Below are 24,984 nucleotides of genomic sequence, written 5' to 3' on the forward strand. Positions count from 1 at the left end.
CTTACTATTATATCACAGCTTTAAGCCCAGTCCAGCAAACTAGAAGCTTACAGCAGAACCATTTCTCTCCCTCCACTCCCAGTAGCCCCTGAGGAATAAAAAAAAATCATTATAGACTATAGCATTTTGAATGTTTTTTTTGGTCACAATTTTGCACAAGAGTTGATTAATATATATTCCCTCAAAAATCAGAAATAAAACAAGGGTGTTCGCTTTAGCCACTTCTCTTCAACATTGCATCAGCCCTTCTGGTCAGCACAGGAAACAATCAATGGGAAGCTTATGACTTTGAAAGGGAGAAACGACATTGCCATTTCTATGTGACTTCAATATGTTAACAGGTAGACTGGCGGGTAGAGTGGCAGAGAGGGGTTACTCAGTTCTTCCTTGTCTTTTTTCAAATGGGAAAAAATTAAATTGGTTTTCTATGCACACACAGGAATGCATTCTAAATGAATAAAGGGTGTGGGTGTAACAGCAAAATCTCTTAACTTTGGGATGGAAGGGTTTATTTTTAACCTAGATGCAAAACCGGAAAGTGATTGCAAGTTATAAAACCAGAGAATAACTTCATCCATATTACTATTACTATAACTTCATCTACATCCATAGACAAAGAACCTCTGTTCTTCACAAAGCAGTGAAACTGGAAGCCGCTAAATCAGAGACTCTGATGCACATGGATAAGTGTCAGGCTCAGGTTAGTATCTGAACTTTCCTGTGACGAAGAAGACAGAGTAAGTTTAAGTACTAAAAATCAATAAACAAAAGGCAAACAACTCAAGATAGAATGGACCAAATTAATGGTTGTTTCATAGAAGAATCATGTGTGGCCAACAACCCCACTGCAAGAGGCTCGAGTTCATTAATAATCAAGGCCACATGCATGACCTTTGTACACCCCCTTGACTGGCAAAACTTAAGAAACTTGACCAAGTTGATGATGATAAGTCTCAAAAACAAATTATTCATCCTGGGTAGCATTTTACCTTGGTATAATGGCATCATTCCTAGGATCTGTAAGGTAATCACATGGCCACCGGGACTTTATAAATGTGACTACATTAAGAACTTTGAAGAGAAGAGATGACTCTTGCTCAAAGACGACAGGAAGGGTATTTGGTATTGGAGAGGAACAGTGGTAAGGAAAGCGATCGGAGTGAGGGAGACACGCGCTGCAGAGTGCAGGCGATCTCTAGTGGATGCAATGGTCAAGGAAACAATTCTCACCTCATAGCCTTCGGAACAAACACAGTTCCCAGAATTCCAGAACTCTAAGCTAATAAATTTATGTTATTTTAAATTACTGAATGTGTGGTAACTTGTTACCAAAAAAATTGGACATTAATTCAGATTTTTGATACCTGGGAAGAAGGGTGGGGTTCAGGTATGAGATAGTTTATTGTACCAGCCTGGCCAATAAACACAAGTGGGATTAATTGAAGGGCGGAGAGATAAATGGCTCGGTGAGCCTTGCCTTTCTTGTCTTTTGCTCTTTAATCATCAGACCAGTGTGTGGCTGTCTTGCTTGTTCTGTGCCTCAATTTAAAGGGTACAATACCTGTGGGACGCCCAGCCTGTGGACTGTGTCGCTGTAAGTTGAGGTCCCTTTAAGGCCACATGATTGGAATTTACATCAGGATCTGGGGACTGACAGTTGGTGACCTGCCTTGCTGTTTGCTGCCTGTGAGGACTGCTAGTGTGTCGCAACTCTCACGGGAGTGAGTTGCACTGAGCCATTTGTACTGTTTATAATCTAACTGTTCATTTCTTGTATTATATGCCTATCTATCTGCATATAATTTAGCGGTTTATTTCTTGTGTTATATATCTCTATAAAAATATTATATGTATATATATAAAATTATCAGCAATCTGATTTTATCTCTCTAGAGAACCCTGTCTAATACAAGGTGAAAAATGGGGCTTTGTACTTCTGTAAAGAGTTACCATCTCAGAAATTCACCGAGGCAATGCTACCCTGTCCTGTATGGTCATTAGGAGTCAGCATTGGCTTCGTGGCAGAGTTTGGGTTTGAGTTTTGGTCAGAAGTAAGATGCCTCTGTACCAAATAGCTCAAAAGGTCCAAGTAGCTTTGAAATTGAGTGATGAGTAGAGGCAGGAAGACTTTTGAAGAACGTGCTAAAATTACAGATTGCCTTAAACGGACTGTGCATAGATAACAAAGGTATAAAAACTTTACTAATGAGAATGCAATTGAAAGTAAAGAGGAAAGGGAAGAAAAGAAAGCATACTGTCTTTGCAATATTTAAATTTTCATTAGCAGATGGTAAAAATACGGACATTAAGTGTACAAGGAGAAATGAGCATGTTCCTGGAAACTGGAGACAAGGTGATCTTTGTTATATAATCATGGGGGGAAATCAAGCCAAATTCACTGCCATGCTAAGTCATAGCGACGTAATAAAACTGCCCCTTATGAGTTTTCAATATTATAGCTTTTTATAAGAGTAGGAAGCCCTGTCTTTCTCACTTGGAGTGAGCCGGGGTCAGGGTGGGGGTTGAACTGCTGACCTTGCAGATGCAGTCCAACATGTACCCCCTATACCACAGAAAGATTAGCTGAATTAGTTCTGCAGGTATGTAGAAACAATGTAGATCATGCATTTGGATATTTGGCTAAGGAAATTTCCAATCAAGATGTTAAAAAGTGTCACCTGGTTTTTTTTTTCTTTCCACGTATAATAAAATGTGAGAGGAAAGAGATAAATTGAGGAAAGAACTCTTAAACAAAAAGGAACCTAGACTTAATAACTTGAAAACATCTCAGCCTCTCCTGCTGGGCAAAGCTGCCATAATAGGAGATCCAGTGTCAGAAAAGCGTGCTCTGGAATGAAAGCAGAGGGGGGATGGTCCGAGTTTAAAGCACAGAGATGGCTCTTTCAAGGAAATGGGAGTGTGACTTGTGGATTCTCTCAGGCATGGCAGCAAAATCTAAGACCAAAGCTGGGGTTATTCACAAAATAACTATGAAGGGGCCTCTTGTTTAAAGGAATAAATCCTCATGACATTCACGGGAGACCCACCATGTCTTGGGAATTTTTATATCAGCAGAAAATTTCCAGGTTGCATCAAAAGAAATGGAAGGGTATCATGATCCCAATTCTGCCTTACAAATCTGGCTAGACCAGAGGATGCACACTGGTGCAGACAGGAACTGGAAACGCAGGGAATCCAGGGCGGATGATCCCTTCAGGACCAGTGGTGAGAGTGGCGATACCGGGAGGGTAAAGGGAGGGTGGGTTGGAAAGATGGACCGATTACAAGGATCTACATATAACCTCCTCCCTGAGGGATGGACAACAGAAAGTGGATGAAGGGGGAATGTCAGACTGTGTAAGCTATGACAAAATAATAATTTATAAGATACCTTCATGTTTCAAGGGTTCATGAGGGAGGGGGAGCAGAGAGGGATGGGAAACAGGGAGGGAGGGGAAAAATGAGGAGCTGATATCAAGGGCTCAAGTAGAAAGCAAATGTTTTAAGAATGATGAGGGCAATGAATGTACAAATGTGCTTGACACAATGGATGGATGTATGGATTGTGATAAGAGCTGTACGAGCCCCCTTTAAAAAAAGAAGAAATGGAAGTATAATGATCTACAAGAAATCTAAAGGCAACAAAGTGGATGATAAAGACAAGTCATGTTTACCTTCCAGAACTGCTGAGCGACACCTGACATCTCTAAGCAATACTTTGAAAACTAGGGTACATTTCTTACAAATAGTACACTATTACACAGTCACATGTAAACTTATAAGGAAATTAAAATTGATTCATTGTAATCATCCATTTATTAAAAAAGAAGAAGCAAATCAGGGTTATGAATTCGTTCAAACCCATTTATTTGTCACCAAAAATTGGTTCTGTTGCATAGCAACCAGATCTCAGGCATGTCGAATTTGGGTTGAGTAGCACATGTACTGAGTAGAATATGTATTGCTCACATTCTTTGAACCCCACAAGGCTGCACATTTCCTCAAAAACAACCAAATAAACAAACTATCCACGGCCATCGAGTGACCCTTTGGGTCAGAGTAGAACTGTCCCTTGAGGTTTCTGAGACTTTGACTCTTTATAGGAGCAGACAGCTTCATGTTTCTTCTACAGAGCAGCTGATGGATTCGAAACCACCGACTGCGTGGTTAGCAAGTTCATGTGTAAGCCACTAGCCTACCAGCACTCCCTCAAAACCGAAACCAAACTCCCTGCCATCAAGTGTTTCTGACTCATAGTGATGCTGTAGTACGGGGCGAAACTGCCCCACGTACTCCGGTTTCTGAGACTACGAATCATTAGGGAAGTAGGATGTCTCCTCTTTTTCCTGGGAGTGGCTGGTGGTTTTGAATTACTGCCTTTGTGGTGAGTAGCCCAAAGCATAACCCACCGCATCACCAGAGCTCTGTACAGAGCTCCCTACTTGGGCCAACTTCCCAAACACAAGAACTTGGTTGCAAAATGTACACTCTTCCAGCTATGCTGGAATCCTTTCAAATTAGTCCAAAACTCTGAAGATAATCCTCACTATCAATAGACTGAAGAGTGGGGAAATTTCTCCTTGCTATAGAGATGGCAAAGGAGCCTGGTGGCACAACCTTGAAGCAGCACACAACTGTTAACTGAAACGTTGGCTGTTTAAAGCCACTCAGGTTCCGTTGAAGAAAGGTTTAGCAATGCACTCCCATAAAGATTATAGCTTAGAAAAACCTGTGGGCAATTCTACTGGGTCACATGGGGTTGCTATGAGTCAAAATACATTTGATGACGCTGAACTACACCACAACTGAGGTTTGTCCCAGACGGTCAGGAGGAGATTCCCCAGGGGAAGAGGGAATGAACCACTTCAAAGCTCAAGGGCTCTCTCAGTTTTTGTTACCTTGAGCCATTTGAATGTTTGACTTTGGAAGGCTTCCTGGTGCTTGCTCCACATTCTCTAGAGCAGTGGTTCTCCGCCTTCCTAAGGCCACGGATCCTTTCATACAGTTCATGTGGTGGTGACCCCCAACCATAACATTATTTTCATTGCTACTTCATCACTGTCATCTGGCTACTGTGATGAACCAGATGACCCCTGTGAAAGGGTCACCTGACACCCAAAGGGGTCACGACCCACAGGTTGAGCACCGCTGCTCTAGAGCTTCATGTGTCTTAGCTTCCAACGCAGTGCTCTCACATTTGAACGCTACCTTTTGGTAAGGCATTGCCTTCATAGTCTCCCCTTCCTGCACGCCTGAGCTGTACCACCCACTTGCTCAGTGTCGGAAGCAGTGTTGTTTCTCTGAGATCTTCAGTGTTTTCACTTTGCTCGATTTGCGTCTTGTCCTAGACCACTTTTCTTCCGGGGTGGGGGGGGGGAGTGTCAAGTCTGCTGAAAGTGCATGATTGGATCTTGCTGAGATTTTCAAGGATCCCTGCTGTGAGTTTCACAGGATTCTTTAACATTTGGAGGGTTATCTTGGTTTGACTGCTTACTATCCTTCTTGGTGTGGGATTTTCTCCTTTTATAAATCAGTATCTCATGGCAGTTTCTGGTCTCCCTGCATGATCTTCATCAGAGTAGCGGGACAGCTGCAGATCCAGTTTGGATCCTAAATCTATAATATTTCAGGGCCATGGTCATTCTTTTCCAGGAGAATCCTTGACACCTAGCTTTATTGATGATATTACCTATAGTTTGTTTTTCTTTTGCTATCATGTGCCCGTTTATTCATTTCACTATTTTATGTATTGTTTTTATGATATCTGGAAAGGTTAATAAAAATATATGTTTTTAAACACTATGCTACCATCCTCCATTTCTTCAAAGTGATTGCTTCAAAATGTACATCAGATTGTGTCAACCCGACCCTGCCTTCATGTCTGATGTCATCACTCACCATTTTCTCCTGCCTTCTTTTATGCAGGGACGTCGGGTTATTTATTGTTCTGAACAGACTTTGGAGCTTTGTTCTGCGCTCTTACAATCATGTCCTCCACAAAGCACCGGATGGTAATCTCCTTCACGAGCAGTCCTGTGTCCCATCAAATCACTTCCTCAGACAGACATTCCCAACAGCAAACTGCTTTCACTCCTAGCTCCTCACTCTGCTTTATTTCCTTCCTAAATCTTACCCCATCAGAAATCATGTCTTTTCTTTATTTTTCTGTCTGATCATCTTCTATGCTGGAATATAAATGCCACAGGGAGGAATGATGCATTTCTCTGCTGAATCTTGGTCACCAAGGACAATACCTGGTCCGTAGAAAGCATTTTAGGTATACAGGTGCAATATATTCAGAGTATTTGCCTCCGCAATGGGACTTCTAAAAATGGGTACAATAATTATTTTCTAAAGAGGTATTCAACGGCCCCAACAGTTAAATAATCGTCCCTGGTGGCACAAATGGTGGAGTGGTGCTGCCAGTGTGGATTACACATGAGCTGCTACCTGCAGAGTCAGCAGTATGAGCCCACCAGCTACTCCAAGGGAGGGAGATGAGGCTTTATGTTTCCTGAATCCTAGAAAACATAAAGGCTTACCATCTCAGAAGTTCAGGGAGCAGCTCTCTGTCCTCATAGGGTTGCTATGAGTCAGTATGAACTAAAGGGCAGTCAGTCTGACTTTATGTCCAGCACACATAGTTAAGCCCATGATACTAACTAAAATTTAGCAGTTCCAATGCACCCAGAGATGCCTCAAAAGAAAGGCTGAGTGGTCCATTTCCAAAAGAGCACAGTTCTGGTAACCCTCTAGAGCACAACCCACCAACTCCTCAACTGTCTGTTATTTTGTAATGGAAGAAATTACTTGTTTTCCATGATTTGATTTCATCTTAACATGAAACTTTGGGTTTTGCTGTTATTCAAGTATTTATATGGGTGATAAAGATCAGGAGCAAAGATGCGTAAAAAGAGATTGGATTACTTACTATGGGATACATAAACCCATCTTTCTTTGAAATGCTAATGGGGTTTCAAATAACTATCAGATTGGAATTCACACATATTTAGGTCTGCACCTTGGCATGAAATATCCATTTATCAGAAGAGAAGTGTGAAATTAAATGAGACACATTATGGAAATAGTTTAATCTATATAGCTTGACTCAGTTTCATCCAAAGAGCGAGAAAACCCCAAAATGCATTCCAAGTGTACTTTTAAAAATAGACAAGCAAAAAACAATGGAGTAAATCCCATATATTGCCATACAAAAACAATAACCTTCATCAAGTGCTAAAAAAAATCAATACACTTTTAATCTTCTGGATTAAATATTATTGCTACAATAATAGAAACAGATGTAATGTATTCTACACAACAACCATTGCTCTAAGTTCTTAACCCCTATTATTTTATTTAATCTGCGCCACCTCTAGAGGCAAACACTTTTTCTCTCACCATTAAAACATTACCAGAATTCATTTTGAAGTGTATATTTTTATTTAAATTTTGGGAGACAAGCTGAATAAGTTATCCATTGCAGCATATCAAACTACTCCAAACGTAATGACCCAAGACAACTTCCCTTTATTTAGTGCATCGTTCTGACGAGTCATTGGCTCGCTTGAGTTTTACTGGACTTGCCTATGCACCGGTGGAGATCAGCAAGTTGACCGAGGGTTCATTGGTGTTAGGTGACCTCACTCACATGTCTGGAAGTTGGCTGGCTACTCCCTGGGTGGAAATGCTAGCTGGATCATCATCCAGCAGGCCAGCATGGGCTTGTTCCCACTGTGCCAAGGTTTCAACTGTAGCCAGAGAGCAAACTGTTTGAGTTCTTTCTAAGTCCCTGCTTATGTCATCTTTGCTGTGGCCCAACTGGTCCAGGCAAGGCATGTGCCCATGCCGGGAGTCAGTATGGGATACTGGAGACAAGGAGGTGTGTGGATTTAGGGAGGCATGAGATTAGGAGCAGGACTGAAATCGAGTCACCACACAGGCACCGGTTTCATATCAACTTCATATTTTCTTTGATTCGAGTGATCTTTAGTTTGGCCACTGAAACAAGCAAGAGATCATTGTCTTTCAAAGCTCTGATCAGAAATGCTACCAACTCTCTTGATGCTAATAAATATTATTCACACGTCTACGATTATAACTGGATTCACCGTTAATTAGGGAAGTTACTATTTTCAACTAGATGATTTGGACAAAATGAACCATTTGAGGATCATCGTGTGTCAGTCCGAGTAGACTGGAGAAACAAATCCAGGGAAACTCATATGTGTATAAGAAAGAGCTTTATATACAAGAGCAGTTGACTATTAAGAAAACATGGCAGGCAAGTTCAGATTAAGTTCATAAGTCCAATATTAGCCCATATGCGCAATACCAATCTATAAAGTCCTCTTCAGACTCATGAAACACATGCAATGGCGCCAAATGCAGGAAGATCACAAGCCAGTGGTGAATCTTGTGGATTCGTTGGCATTGTAAACATCTCAGGACTGGCAGGTGTCTCCATATGGCTACTCCAGTTGCAAGGTTCTAGCATAGTCCCATGTGGCTTCTCATCAGAAATGTCTAGCAGGGAGCTTGCTCAGAGAGAGTGTGTCATTTCCTGCCTCCAAGGAGGAAATACAGGAGTTCCCAGAATCCTCAGGAGAAGGCCAGGCCCACGCAGAGGCCTCATTGGCTATATCCTGATTGATAGTCTAGACTCCACCCCTACACTCCTCTTAATCTCCAAATTGACACCAGATTATGTAACTCCCACACAAGATTATGTTCATTTTAGTCAAACCACGTATGGATGATAATCTAATCATATTCATATATTTAATTATATAATTTAAATAAATGAACAAAGAAACCATTGTCATAGAGTTGATTCCTACTCAAAGGATCACATAGGACAGAATAGAACTACCATTTAGGTTTCTGAGACGAAATCTTTACCAAAGTGTATAGCTCATCTTTATCCCATAAAGCATCTGGTACTTTTGAACTGACAACCTTTCAGTTAACAGCTGAATGCTTAACCCACTGTGGCACTTAGCCTCCTTAATTCCATCAAAAATAAATACAATAGTTATCATATGTAACAAATATGATACTGTCTCTATCATATACATGGTATGTAATATAATCAAGAATATCATATCCCCCCAAACCATCATGAAGGAGCCCTGGTGGTGCAGAGATTAAGTACTCGGCTGCTAGCCAGAAAGTCTGTGGTTTGAACCCGCCAGCCATTGTGTGTGGAGAAGAGGTAGAAACTGTCCTTGGTAAAGAAGAGGTCAGAAATGAAAAAGAAAACTTTCAACAAGACAGGGAGACGCAGTGGCTGCCACAGTGGTTCAAACGTAGCACTGATGCTGAAGATGGCTGAGAGCAGGCATGACTTTGGTCTGTGGCACCCGGGTCCTTCCAGGTTAGGACCAACTCAACTGAGCCTAACAAAACCAACAAAACCATCGTCAGCGAAAAGGAACGTGTTCAGAAACTTCCTGACTGAGACCAAGGGGATTGTTCCCCCCATACGCTAATCTCTTCAATTTTCCTTTCACACTCAATCCTCCCAGTCTTCTGAATAATTTTTCTCAATTCAAATTATAAACTTGGTAACATCAGAAGTCCTCCTTCCTACTACATTCCTTGGGAGAAGGACGAGGCTCTCTGCTCCCATAAAGAGTTACTGTCTTGGAAACGCACCAAGGCACTTCTACTTGGCCATGATTCTGTCATTCTATACCAACTTGCTTATGTTGCAAAATATTTGCAGAGCAGAAAGTTATTTAATACAGATCGCTATCCATAATATGTAATTCCAACCAAACAGTGCTTTTCCTGATGGGTCTGGATACGAGAAGGTAGGATTATATGACTGAGATGTATGTGATTGTTAACAGGGTTAAATGTGATTATAAAACATGGAAATCTAAAGAGAGTATTAGCCATTTTTTCCATCCTGCTGGGTTTAAAATGAACCATATTAGAAGCTGGAGGGGAGGTCTAACTATTATGACTACTTTCCTTGGACGCTGAGATCCCTACGCATTAAACCTCCTCTGTTCTGTCCAGGAACAGATAGCTGTCACATCAGGGGAGTGGCATCAGACAACTAGGCACAAAAGCACAAGGCAGAGCAGGGGGCTTCCTACTCCACAGAGGAAGCACAGCTGAATGTTTGGGGCAGGAGGCTCATTTGCAGACTGGAATAGCTTCAGATACTCAGAACAGCTAAGTTTGCCAAATGCCTTCAGGCTTGGTCTGATGATGGAGAAGGGTGCCTTTTGGACATTTGTCACCAACATTGCAAGAAGAACATCGCCCGAGTAGTGCAGGGGCCAGGCCAAGGGGCAGAGGCCCAGAGAGGCCTGCCTGTGCCGTGGCTGAGAAGAAGATGTTCTGACCAAAGAACTGAGTCCGGAATATTTCTAGTCCTGAAATGTGACCTGTTAACGTCTCTAATAAAGTCTAGAGTCATAAGGATGGTCTGTGACTTCTATGGGTCCATTGCAATAATTATTCAACCCAGATGAGAAGGCCCAGTCCTGTTTCAAGGACAGTTGGCACCGGGATTGGTAAGGAAGACTGGAGGTAGGGGCATGTGTGACTTCGGCATTGTAGGATCTGGCCTGGGGCAGCTGCTGCTGCTGCTGCTGATTCTCCTGCTCCCTTTTGAATTTTCAGGAGATCTGGCCTCGCCTACACATCATTTTTTCCAACACTAAGAGGATCTAAGTAGCCTCAGAAGAAAAATGAGAATATAAATTAGAACAGAGTGCTAGGCTTTTTTTCCTCTCAATATTAGTTTATCTCTGTGAAGCAGAATAAAAACTCAAATGCTGTTAACTCACTTTTCCCAAATTTCAAAGATAGTAGACCATGACTGCTCTCTCTTGCTCTGGAAAATCACAGAAAGTTTCAGATAACTCCACTAAAAATTGTACATCTACCCATGCATTTATGTAGAACCACATTTAAATACTCAATATCGTTTTACTGTGTCCCTACTAGAAGCAAGACATACTGCAAGGAATGGTCTTGAGCATGAGGAGCATGTGTATCACCTCAGAGAGCCTTCTAGTTTTCTCAGGGTAAACCAACCTTAAACTCTTCTTTTAAGTTACTAGTAATATAATTTCCACAAAAAATGCTATTGGAATCTGATAAACCCTACTCAGTCTGCCACTTAAACACTTACCACTGGGGCACCTTCAGCAACTTAAACACAATCTCAAAGTGTTTGGATATCTGAAACTGGACATAATAGTACATAGTTTGCATTACACACTGTAGTTCATAAGGGATATTCATTGCTGCCTCACCCCACTTTCCACCAATGATTCTGTCCCCAGATTGAGAGAAGAAAATAAACGGAGGTATCAAAACATGAAAACATGATAATGCTTCCCATAAAAGATGGGGTGTTTTATGGAAAGATTAATTTGATTTTAAATAATACTGGTCGGATATAGGTAGTTCCCTTTGTTATCGTCATTTCTTGGCCCTCTCTCCTGTTACTCTTCTTTCTTCCATCTAAGATGCTGGTGTGATTGGTTTGGGTAAGGGGAAGTTTTAACTTTGTCAAATCCCCCAGGAACTGGGGTGAGGTCTAGGCATATGGAAAGCCAGAAACATTTCTGCTTCTACCAGCTCTAAGGGAGAGAACAGTTTAGCAACTTGGCATCAAACCTCAATAAGAGGGTTCATTTGTCTGCAACATCCTTTGGGCAAATAGCCACAGAGGCTTACTGTGGCAGCCAACTGGCTGAAAATATGGAAATTCTATATTCTGGGCATAGCCTGTTATTGTGTCAGAAAATCATGATAATTATTAATCAATCCACTGACTTGTTAAGTGGATCAAATGAGATGATGTAAATATAACTCTTAGTTCACATGATTAATCTATGCTCCTTATTAATTTATAAATTTCAGTGTTTAAGTTTTATAATAATAACTAATTTCTTTAAAGTGTGGATCAGGAAATTAACTTTTGATTTGCTGTCATTATGTGAAACGTTGAATGTTTTTGATTTCTTCAGCAGTGTAGATTGTAGACTTTCAGCTAATTTTACTTTTGATACTGGTAAATACTTAGCTTCTATGAATGAAAATGACCACTCAACGAGGTAAAGAGACTACTCTTGCTCCGGTCTTTGGCCAGGATTCTATCATTTTAAAAGACAAGTTAAGATAGTCCTGTTTAAAATTTTAGAGCACATTTATGCTTTATCTCATGACTTTTCTGAAGAAATAAAGCAATTTTTCTTTAGTTTCCTTTTAGCATTACATTGTCAAAGATCTGAAGCAATTGGAAAATGACATTTCAGTGAAGAAAAGAAAAGTATCAATAGGTGGCATCTGTATTTGTAGAAAAAAATCTTGAGTTATTGATTCATTTGCCTATCTTCAGCTTCAATAAATCTTTTTTTGTCAAAATCCTATAATTAATTTTAAAGTGACCTTAATTTTGTATTCAAGGTAACTCTATCTAGATTATTGACCTGCAATTACTTCTCATTATACTTGGGTTCAGTAGTTTGTTTCTGAAGATATTTACCAGGAGTAAAGCTAGGCTTATCATGGCATGTGGTCGCAACCTGATACCTGTCTCATGTCTTACCTGATATCTTGGTGTACAACAATTCACTTACGGTGATGATGTGAAGTCAAGTTCTGCTATAAAGATTCCCAGGTTGGTTCGCCCAATGTAAATTAAATATGCTGGGGGCCTAAGCGACGAGTATGCAGCAACTCAATTTGTACCCAGGTCATATGCATGTGCACGCATATGCACACACACACATTTCTTTCTTACGTGACACTGTGAGAACCAGGGTATCTTATACAGCGAGAGTACTGCTTTGAAGCAGTAAATCGAATGTCTACCTATTGGTCAAGTTCCAAAGTACACTGCCCTTGTGTTGGGACATTGGGAGGCCTTGATAAGCAAGCATTCTGACAGCCTACCTCCCCTTTTGCAGATGACCTGTCTCAACAGGAGGACAACGACCCCCCCAAGGAATATGATGCTGGGCAATTTGCAGGCCTGCTCCATGGCTCCTCTCCAGCCTGTGAGTCCCCCGAAAATCCATTTCATCTCTATGGGAAGAGAGAGAAATATGAAGATGGACGAAATGAAATCTGTTTGGCAAATAGTCCTGTGCTGTTCAAGCCATCTCCGATAGAAAGCAACTCAGAACCTGTGGGGAAGAAAATTAAACCCAAAGTGGTCAGTAGAACAATTTTTCACAAAAAAGGCAACCAACTAGAAAACCATACCATTGTTGGCACCAGGGCAACTAGAAATGTACCCCGGAATGGGGATCAGTGGGTAGTGAACACGGGGGGATTGGTAGAGAGAGCCTGTACTCTGGGAAGAATCAGGTCCTTGCCGAGAGCCTTGATTGAGATGCATTTATCCAAAAATGTCTCTAAATCGGATTCTGATCTCATTGCTCATCCTTCAAATGAGAAAACAGCGAGAGTTAACTGGAGTGAAACTTCAGCTGCTGAACACAGTTCGAAGGGGAATTCAGAAAGGACGCCATCCTTCACATCTGAATGGGAAGAAGTAAGACATGTTCTTGTTTTTCACTCGGTAGGGCAATAGAGTCGGGGGGGGGGGCAGATTGGAGGAAGGATTTTCGGCTTTTTAAGTCTGTCTGAGGCAGAAATAGTTTTAATGGATATCGCTCCAAGTGGAACGGAAAGGTTCTCCGGTAATGCATGATAATTTCACAGCGAGTATAAGAGAACAAACACAGTTCCACACATGTAGGGAAATCTATTGTTTCCATAGAAATTGATATCAAGCAGAAGTAATAACTAGCTATGAGGTGCTGGAGAATGTTCACATTGTGTCCTACCAAGCGCTGAAGCTGACAAATGGAGGAAAATCTTTGTGTTTTTTCTGCTCTATGTCATTTTGCTACTTGCTAAACTCTTTATTAGCTTGTCTTCCTTCTCTAAAGTATTGTATATTTTCGGAAGAGCTCCTTATAATCAAATCCTTACTGGCAAACAGAGTAATCCTGGCCCCTCTCCAAGTACTACCCAATAAACATGTATCACTTAATGTAGTACTTCCTTTCACAACAATCAGAAAACCATTAAATAAAAATTTGTCAGCGACCATTGTCATCAAGTTAATCTCTACTTAAAGCCAATATCTTTATAAGAAACACCCGTATAGTATTATGAAACCTTATCCTTTGCCTCTATGGAACACCCAATCATAAAATAATAATGTCTTGCTTTTTTATTGGGTTCCTTCAAAGAATGGACCACACTCTCCCTTGGTCTTTTATTCGCACATATCTCACTCTGGATCTCAAGAGATTGTGCCAGTTAAGGTCACTATAGTATTCTGAGAATGAAAAATGGAAATACTTCTGATTTGGACACTCTGCACCGAGCTGCTTGAGAAATCTCTCAATTGCCTTGCACATTTTTCAGGGTAAACAAAATGGGACATTCATGTGAGGCTCCTTGTCCCTTCAGAAACCTGCCATCTGATTCAGGTCACTGTGATGACAAAGACGGAGATTAAACTCTAAGTGACTGTTATTTAGGAGGCATAGCCGTCTAAAACAGTGGTTCTCAACCTGTGGGTCACGACCCCTTTGGGGATTGAACAACCCTTTCACAGGGGTTGCTCGATTCATTACAGTAACAAAATTACAGTTATGAAGTAGCAGTGAAAATAATTGTATGATTGGGGGGGGTCACTACAACATGAGGAACTGAATTAAAGGGTCACGGCATTAGGGAGGTGGAGAACCACTGTTCTAAAAGGTCCGGGCTATTAGATGGGTGGTGTGTTTTTTTTTAGTCTATGCATTTCTTGTATTTATTAATTTTTCAATTAATATCAGAAGTCCTTTTTGGAATGAGAGAAGAGCAATTTGTTTTTAATTGATGAATTATGTTGATTCCAGGTCTCGTTTATTGTTATTGGTGCTATAAATCACCTTACTGCTGGCCTAGCCACATGTATAGAACTTGGTTTTAATGGCCATGTCCACAGACTGACACCAACCCCACACCAATCAAACAAGATGCAGAGAGGGAGAATGCCCATGAGCCTGGATATCATTACATGAACTTACTCTTCACCCCGGCCCTTCTGAGATGAAGGAACATGTAACTCCTGCATTACTGATCTATCATGGGTACACACAGACAAAGCTCACTTTACAAAGTATAAAAGGAAAGCTGAATTTGAAATATGTGGAAAGGAGAATAGAATGTATATTGTAAAAAGCAATTTATAAGATACCTGCCTCCCTTGAATCCTTTCTCTGCCAGGCTTCCACTGGTAATATTGCCGTGGTAATAATACCAAGAATAAATATAGCTTTCATTTGGAATTCATTTTAAATGTGAAAACTTAATGTAATAATTTATTTCTATCATTTTTGCTTCTCGCAGATCGATAAGATTATGAATTCCATAGATGTTGGAATCTGCAGTGAACTTGAAGAGATGAATGGTGAGACCAAAAGTAAGGAATTCTCTCTTCTACAAAATAGTGACTAAAGGTGTTTAAGAACTAGTTAGATATCTATAGGTGTGCTGAGGTCATGCTATGTTTTACCGTAACTATATCTACAAATTATTTGCTTCTACTTTCAGATTAAAAAAACAACCATGAATTGTAAAAAAAACAACAAAACAACCAATTATTAGCATACTATTTTCACAGATTGGGGTTGTTTTTCTTTCTCTCTCCATGCTCTATCTTACTATACCAGTTAAGGTTAATAGAGTTTCAATTTTATGGAGAGTTCATTAGGCACTTCAAAAGGTTGTAGAAGATGGTGACTTAATACACTTTTCCTCATTCAGTAAAATTTTCCATTCACCATGGTCAAGGTGATTACCAATGTCATGAGTATCAGCTCCATTAAAGCAAGAATTCTGTTACTCATCTCCATACATCCTGTAGTAGCTGGCAGATGCCTTGAAAATGTAAGGTTTTAAAAAATACATATTTAGTGTGTTGCCTGTAAGAGGTATTGTTTTCTTCCCTGTAATTGAAGCTTGAATAGAAGACTGTGGAACTTTCTTTGATGACTGCTGCTTAATAAAACCAAACTCATTGCCATCAAATCACTGCTGACTCATAGCAATCCTATGGAAGGGTATAACTACCCCCTGTGAGTTTCTGAGACTGTAACTGTTTGCTTAATACTGATGAACATTAAATATCAGATGCCTAAATTTAAAAATAAGATTATTGATATGTAAGATTATATTGATATGTAAGAAACTATTACTTGTAAAGTACAGAGTTGAGTTCCATTTCCACATTGCTACTCATTAGTGATGTGACCAATCTATCAATTCTATTTTTTGTTGATGTTAGCTGCTATTGACACATGATGACAACCAAATGAGATGTTGATCAGTACTACATGATGTTCACAGCATGTCCAAACCCATCCACACTGCTGTTGTCCCAAGCTAGCTTACCTGGCATTTCTTGTGCCCTTGTTGCCTCTCTCGTTCATCAAGATGCCTTCCTTTAAGGATTGATTCCTTGTTCCTTGTTTAAGGATTCCTTGTTTAAGGTTGAAGACATGTTCAAAGACAGTTGGACAAAGTTCTGTTCTGGTCCGTGGGTTTTACATTGGCTAATTTTCAGAAGCAGATTGGGAAGCCTTTCTAACTAATGTGTCTAAATCTGGAAATTCTGCTGATACCTGCCCACCATGGGTAACCCTGCTGATATTTAAAATACTAGTGAAATATCTTCCAGTATTACAGCAACACCTAAGCTGTGCAAACCAACAGACTGAATGAGGAAACGACACAGGTCAATAGCATTGGGAGTTATAGCAGATCTATCTAAACTCTTGGAAGAGATTGTGGAAGTTAGTAATGATGGTTGATGTTTTAGTAGAGGCAATGAGATCAAGTTATATGTAAAGAAATGTAATTATATCATAAGATGATTAGCAATATGACTTTTGCCCTTTGACCAGTTACGAGGGTCATGACTTGAAGAGATGAGTGAGGAACTAACCTAAAAAGCAAAATCCAAGGGGCTGTCCCAAACAGTCAAAAAAATTAATTTTTTTAAAAAAGTCAAAGTTAAAGCCAAAAAACACCATGATGAACAAAATACTGAAAATTACTGTACTTGCATGGCTTCAGATCTCATGTATCACCCTGTCCCAACAGTGTTTGTGGAAGTACGTCCCTTGCCAGGAAACTGGTAGAAGTCATTCTGACCAGAAACAGAGCTGGGTAGACAAGATATTCCTTAACAATTAGCACTCACCTATCACTGGGGATGGGAGAAAGCCTTCAGAGGATCTCTTCCTGTAAATAGTTATAGTTTCAGAAACCCACAGGGCCAGTTCTATCCTGTGCTTTGGGGTCGATCGGAGTTGGAACTGACTCAGTGGCAGTGCGTATTAGTGCCCATCCATGGAAAGTTCTGGCAATGCTAGAGCTCTCCGCGCAAGTCCAGCTCCCACCCAGCAGATATCCTCGGGTGTAAAGCTAGAGCCTTGGTGGCATGATGGTGATGCATTCGGCTGCTAATCGTGAAGTGATCCATTCACAAACACCAGCTGCTCTTTGGGAGAAGGGGGGGGGGCTCTGCTGTCATGAAGAATTATAGTCTCAGAAACATGGAAACCCCAAGAAGCAGTTCTACCCTTTCCTATAGGATTGCTATGAGGTAGAACAGACCCAGTGACCATGAGCTGGGCTGGAGTCTGAGAGCACAAGAGGACTAGGTTGCTTGTCGGGGTACAGGGGAGGGAAGTGGCCAACTGAGCTGGAAACCAGGGGTGGTGGGTGAGGGGAAAGGATAGAAGAAAGGGAGTGAGGAGTGGGGAGAATGATTCTCCCTTCTCAGATGCTCACCTCTATCCCCTTTTCTTCCTGGCCCCACTATACTCTCCTCTTATTCTTACATAAGAACATACGATATATACTTGAGTATAAACCGACCCAAATACCAGCTGAGGCACCTAATTTTACCACAAAAACTGCATAAAAAGGGTGCTGAAAACTAGGGTTATACTCAAGTAGATAGGAACTTCCTGTGTCTGATCAAGGTCTACTCAATTCCTCGATTAGATGTGTGCCATCCATATCGCATGCATGTATATTAATTGGGGGTCAATACTTGGTGGGAATGGAGTTTTGGGAACTGAACTCACCATATAGTGACCACAAGTGAAAACAGAAACAGTTGAAAAGTATGGAGATTTACTGGCAATAATAAAGCAAAACAAACAAAAAACCCTGGTGACTGTTTATATGTTCTCAGGAGGCATATTTGAAAAGTCATAAGTGAGACCAAAAAGTCACCCCCACCCTTGCAATGCTCTTGTTGAAGTTAAAGTGAATGAACCTGCATCATGACAACTGGTGGCCTTCGGGGTTTTTCCTTACATTGTGATCTACAGATCGCTTGCATCGAAATCATTTCAGCACTACAGAAAGTGCAATTCCCTGGGCCTCATGTCTCTCTAAGGAGCTCTAGTGCTGTAGGGGGCTCCACCTGAAGCTGCTAACCAGGAGGTCTGCTGTTTGAGACCAGAGCCGGTCCAAGAGAGGACGAGGTGGTCTACTTCCATGAAGACTTAGAGGCTCAGAAGCTCAAAGGGGTAGTTCTACCTTACCTGATGGGGTCACTGTGTTAATAATTTCTTTTAGAAGAATTAATGCCAAAATGGGGGCCAAGGTGTTGGAGTTTAAAGATAGCCCCCAAATCCAACTCTTCCAAGATGCTAGTCCGTTCCATTTTCCCCAACTCCTCCCTTAAATACATCCCCTCGCTTCCCTGGGTTCTGCAATTTGATGTAATGTCCCACATGAATTCATGAAACTTGGAGGAAATATCTCACATGGTGATGGTCACTCTGAAATCATGGTCACTCACATGGTCGCTCCAAAATCCAAATGGCAGACATGGGGTCCAAAGTCAGAGGCTGAAAATGTTCAAAAGTCACAGTAGGTCTTGCTTCTCGTAAGGCTCCGTCAGGAATCAGAGCTATAGCTTTCCAGGTACTGTGATGTGTGTCAAAACTGTACGGTGGCACCAGAAAATACATGCTTTTCAAGGAAAACAATGGATGGTCTCTAAAATCACACTTTCTACTAAGGTAGAGTCTTGAAGATGCCCCAAAAGAAACAAAGGATGGCACTTGGTTCACACCTCTTCCTAAATCAGGTCTTAATCCCACCCAATCTTGTTCATTAATATAGTAGAGAGCACCTTCCAAAAGGGACAGTAGCCACAGGCATCTAGAGTCCAGAGTTATGATGTATCACATAAGAAATGATGGCTAAAGGGACACATTTATTGACTATGACTCAGTCACTACGAAATTGATTCAATGACATTGAGATGGACCTCTGAGAGCAGAGCGTGACAAATCTGCCTTGTAAGTAAACACTCGTAACTCAGCGGAAGCCGTAAAACGCTGCTCAGTACCCGAGCCTAGAGGTCTGCAGCGTAGCACTGTGGTTGGATGCAGTCACCGAGCAGACTCTGAAGGCACTGAAAAGTACCGAGCCCAGGTCTCCTATGTGGAGACACATGAGAATTCACTCAGCTCTAACCTAGCTGGAGCCAGTGACGATTAAGTGATTTTTAAAAAAATGATGGAACACAGTTTTTGCCCGAGATGCATATTTGTTTTGTATTTTGAAAAGAGAAAAATTTTATGGAAAGTTTTCAAAATTGGGTACCTGTGTTTAGCGGTGCAGGTAAAATCTTAGCTCTGTGGTAGAGTGTGTAGCCAGCACTCTCACACAGAAAGGCAGATACACGCTGCAGCCTTTTATAGGGTCCAAGAACCAGCTTAGAAATGTTTGTGAAGACATAGCTCTTGCAGGAAATAATAATTTCAGGAAAGTTGTAGGAACACAAACTTTTGATTGATATTAAAGCAAGAATTGATTTCTATCGTAATTCACTCACTTACTCACTCATTGCTATCGAGTAGATTCCAACTCACAGTGACGCTCTAGGGCCCAGCAGAACTCCTCTGCAGGTTTCCAAAGCTCTAACTCCTTCGTGGAGTAGAAAGCCTCGCTTGTTCTCCCACCAGTGGCTGGTAGTTTCAAACTGCTGACCTTCCTATTCCCAGCCCAACTTGTCACCCACTAAGCCACTAGCACTCCTTCTGTTACGGTATTACTGTAGTAAAATGGAAGGGCTGCCCAGTGAGATAGTAGGTTCTGTGATGCGTGCAAAGTTCAAGCAGAGACCTAAAGTGCATCTCTGTTAGAAGAGTGCATTATACCGAGTGAGGCTTCATTGACATTGAATGTGACACTGATGTTCCAACCTACTTGAAATAGTGCCACACAACCATAAAAATAGCATAAGCCTATTTATAAAGATGGTTTACATAGATTTATGAAAACATGGATTAAAGTTGAAAACACCACTCGTGGAGGGCGTTGGGATCCTCAATAAATCCACTGATTTCCTGCCCTTATTTCGTCTCCTTTTTCCAGCCCTCACACTGCATCCTACCTGCTTCTTCAGTTCCTGTAATTCATCCGCAGGGGTTATGAAAACAAAAGCAGAGACACATTATGATTAGCATCATAATTCCTATTAACAAAGCCCATTCGTGTGAATGGCTACTTCTGTGTCTGCCATAACATTCACCGCTCAGTTGTATACTAATTACGCTCCGAGGGGCGGATCACTCCATGTAGCACTGCAGCAGGCCATAAGGTCCATTGTGAATTACAGCTTTCCTGAGCTTCTTGTCAAGACTGGTAGAATCGAGAGGAATCATAAATAGTCCCATGAAGACTGCATTCTGCACACAGAGTTTTGAGTGCTGAATACGGTCGGGAAACCGCACGATGGCATATAAAATCAGAGACATCAACTCAAACCTCGTTCTGGTATTTGCTACCCGCTTGGCATCAGATGATTAGAGATTGAGTTTCCCCATCCATATAACTGAAGATACTGATAGACAGGAATACACGTATAAGACAAATTGTAGTGGCGGGCACATATTGCTATTTATGAGGGGACATCAAAAAGTTTGTGGAAAAAATAGCATTAAAAGGAAAAAATGTAAATATATAAACTTTATTTCTCAACATAAGGTCCAGCAAGCTGAAGACACGTTTTCAAATGATGCTGCTGCTCATTTAACTCAACCCTAAAGAATGGGAGATCTGGGCCATTTTACCAGAGCACGGCAATCCTTTTCACATTAGTAACTGAAGAAATGGATATCCTTGAAATATTTTTTTAAACATTAGGAAACAACAAGATATCTAAAGGAGCCAAATCAGGACTGTAAGGCAGGATGCCTAATGATTCCCCAAAGAAACTCTCAAAAGATTGCCCTTGTCTGATGAGAGAGAGAAACGAACAGGAGCATTGTCTGCAGGAAGACTCTCGAGTGAAGCTTTCCCGGGTGTTTTTCTTCTAAATCTTCAGCTAATGTTCTGAAAACACTCATGATAAGCAGATGTTATCATTCTGTGGCCTCCAGAATCAAGAAAGATGCCTTGAGCATTAAAAATACAAACAAACAAACAAAACCCGTTACTCTGCTCTTGACCTGTCTACTTCTGCTTTGACTGGATCACTTCTTGCTCTTGTTAGTCACTGTTCTGATGGTCATCTGTCTTCAGGAGTGTGCTGGAAAAGCCACCTTTCATCTCCTGTTACAGTTCTTGCCATGAATGCTTCAGGATCTTGAGCCCTCTTTTGACATTTTTAATTTTTTTCATTGAAAACTCTGCTCCTGTTTGCAGCTCATCTGGGTGCAGTCATTTTGGCATAGATCAAACAGGAAATTTGTTCAAATATAAAATTTTCCATCAGAACTTTATAAGTTGAACCAAACGAGATGTCTTCAATGTTGTCGATGGTCTCTCCTGTGAATCATTGATCCACTTCAATTGGGACACAAACAAGATTAAATAATTCCTCTCAAAATTAAGTGGATAGGAGAGCTTCATCTTTGCCATCCTGTCATTTTTTTCTCAAAAAGAGCGTTTCTGTTCGTAAGAGCGTTTCTGTTCGTAAGGTGCTACTTCATTGGAGCTTTGTCCCCATCAGTTTTTCTAAAGCATGGATGATTTTACCGTTCTTCATCATGCATGTGAGGGTTGTATGTTCTGACTCATGCGTTGTTAATCTTTACAGAGTAGACAGTCTTGTCCTTCCCACATGGAGTGACTAAGGGCTTGAGCAGCCGGCCTTGCAGTTAGCGGTCCGACGCTGCCAGCGCAACCAGGGTTCCTTTTGCAAGTTAATTTTAATTTATTCAGGTGTAAAAAAAGTTAAATTCATGCATGGGTTTAATCATAATACCCATTTCCATGAACTTTTTCAAGTTTTCTCACCTTAAGTCACAATCCCCCCCCCCTGTTCTTGCATGAAGGAGACATTATTTTGATACCGTGATGTTTTGAGATAAATACCTTTAAGCCCATTGCCTTAAGGATATCTTTACGTATTTGAAAGCAATGTTTGCTGTCTTCATGTTAAATGTGCCGTATTCACTGGAATTGTCACGTGGCAACACAGGTCATAAAAAAAAAATCCAACAGGCAATTGATCCCAGAGAAGCATTGCTACAAAGAAGAAGAAGAAGAAGAAGAAGAAGAAGAAGAAGAAGAAGAAGAAGAAGAAGAAGAAGAAGAAGAAGAAGAAGAAGAAGAAGAAGAAGAAGAAGAAGAAGAACAACAACAACAACAACAACAACAACAACAACAACATCATAAAACCAGGCTATGAACTGTGCTGCACTGAATTATTGAATATGGCTTTTCTAGCTATAGTCTTTATAATGTCAATCAAATGATATTTTCCCCCATGGGAATTGGTGTGGGTTAGAGAAGGCAGGAGGAGATACTAATTTTATTAAATGATTCAGTTAGGCATGATTGTAAAAACTTAGAATTCCACTTCGAGGAGCGGGCAATTGTTCCATCATGCTGGCTTGAATTGTGCACTTGAAAAGCAGGAAGTGAGCTCTCACTCTTGTCAAGACATCCAGTCACTGAAGATATGGGCAAAATGTGGTGAAGAAAGCAAGAGACGCTTGGCTAGCAAGTGAAATAGTGCCTGGGGTCTTAAAGGCTTCTAGTGAAACAAGCAGCCATCTCACTGAGGCATCAACTACATCCACATGGAAGAAGCCTACAAGCGTATGTGATGCAAAGATGGTGATAATAAAATCCAAATGTGATGAAGGAAAAGGTATCGGAGCGTAAATTGTGAACTCCCAATCTGTAAAAGGCTGTGGGGGGTAGTGGGAACCAAAAATCAATCTGCAGAGCACCTCTTCAGATCAATCCTCTGGCAGATCGCCTCTGGCCACAGTCAAGGAATGAGAACATCTTTATAACAATAGAGATTATTGTCAACTTGATTATGGTGGGTGGAACTATGGTATAATATTATACCTGGCCAGCTGACCTCCCTCTTGACCCATTCTGAATTTGCTCTAGGTTTAAATATTTCTCACTTGCTCCAAGACAAAAATTTTCTCTCTGGCTTATTTTTAATATCTAGGTTTAAATGTTTCTCACTTGTTCCAGGAAAACCACCCTCTCTCTGGCTTATCTTTAATATTGCTGGCCTTTTCATTCTTTCTTTATTTCTTTTATTCTGCTTTGGGTTTTGTTTGATTTTTATTGTTTCTGTTATGTTTCCCAATTCATGAAACACACAAACAGTGGATGCATAGAGACAATAATTGATATGATAGCTTATCGGAGATGGAGGGAAGTTGAGGAGAATTGGGGTGTAAACAATAAATAGGGGATGAGGAGGGTGCACTGGAACTGATTGGGATGATGTATGTACAACTGTTTTTAAAAATGACTTACCTATGGAAGTATACGATAATGGGGATTTTTATATCAATGAAAGTTTTTTTTTTTTTGTTTTGTTTTTTTAAGAAAGAAATCCAGGAGTGTTCCATGTCCTTTGGAACCTGAGTTTAACTCAATTCACTGCCATGGAGTCAATGCTAACTCATAGAGACACCCTGTTCACAGGAGTAGAAAGCCAGTCTTTCTCTCTTGGAGCTGCAGGTAGTTTTGAAGTGCCGACCAGGCAGATTGCAACCCAATGCATAACCACAACATCACCAGGGCTCTACCCCCGAAAGTGGTGACTCCAGAGCAGCAACAGTGAAACAGCAGCACCAGAGCCAGAATATGAAATAGGATGGTGGGCTTCCCGGTCTACAGATCAAGAAAAACTGAGTCCCTCCAGGCAAGAGACTTGTTTGTGGAATGGTGGGCCCGTGGACATTTAGTCCAGAAAGCTAGGTTGGCTAATTCATGCCATTGGGCTGAGGCTTATGGCTGAGTAGAGTGCCCTTTGGGTATTTATTGGCAGTGCTAAAAGAACTTTGTTGCATTTCCCAAGTATGGCAGAGTCCTGGCCAAGGGGCCAAGGGCCATGGGAGAGGCTGCCTTGAAGGCATGGCAGAGAAGAGTCTCTCCTGACCAAAGAACTATATCCTGAACTTTTCTGATCTTAAATTGTAACTTTTTAACTCCCCATAATCTAGAGTATGTTTTGAAAATTCTAGGTGCCCACGGCAATGAATTATATAACCCAAATGAGAAATAGAAAATGTTGCAGAAGGATGGTTGGTATCAGACTTTTAAGGATGATTGGAGGTTGGAGGCATATCTGACTTTGACTTTAAGGAATTTAGCCTTGGGAAACTGTTCTTTCTTCCTTGTGAAATCAGAGGTGATCTGAAACTGCCTCCACATCCACTTATACCTTGTCAAAGAAAGGAGAAAATACTAGTGTGTATTAATTTAAATGGTCTAAAATTTTTGTAAAATTGATTCTCCTTTTTTGTTTGATAATGAGTAAGAAGAATAAAATAAAACTAATGGGAGGTTAATTTAGAATGAACAAGAGGAAAGACTACACTATGTAATATGTGGTTTTTGTCTCTAGAATTTTTCTTCTGAGCTTATTAAGTCCACTGAGTCAATAGGTATAACTAACTTAAAAGAGCTGTTTAGTTTCATAAACATTTATGA

The 24,984-nt window shown here is 40.8% G+C and overlaps 1 protein-coding gene across 5 annotated transcripts in view; it reads left to right on the forward strand.

Moving 5' to 3' along the window:
• Positions 1-24,984, forward strand: part of ANKS1B (ankyrin repeat and sterile alpha motif domain containing 1B) — a 1,331,756-nt gene that overhangs the window by 741,496 nt on the left and 565,276 nt on the right. For 4 of the 5 annotated variants that reach the window (XM_075551114.1, XM_075551115.1, XM_075551116.1 and 1 more), the window contains exons 13-14: positions 12,939-13,528; positions 15,388-15,460. In XM_075551114.1, the coding sequence (XP_075407229.1) occupies positions 12,939-13,528; positions 15,388-15,460 (663 nt within the window). The remainder of the gene's footprint in view (positions 1-12,938; positions 13,529-15,387; positions 15,461-24,984) is intronic. The other variant, XM_075551118.1, reaches the window with a different exon arrangement.

The sequence above is a fragment of the Tenrec ecaudatus genome, chromosome 6 (assembly GCF_050624435.1).
Source record: "Tenrec ecaudatus isolate mTenEca1 chromosome 6, mTenEca1.hap1, whole genome shotgun sequence".
NCBI lineage: Eukaryota > Metazoa > Chordata > Mammalia > Afrosoricida > Tenrecidae > Tenrec > Tenrec ecaudatus.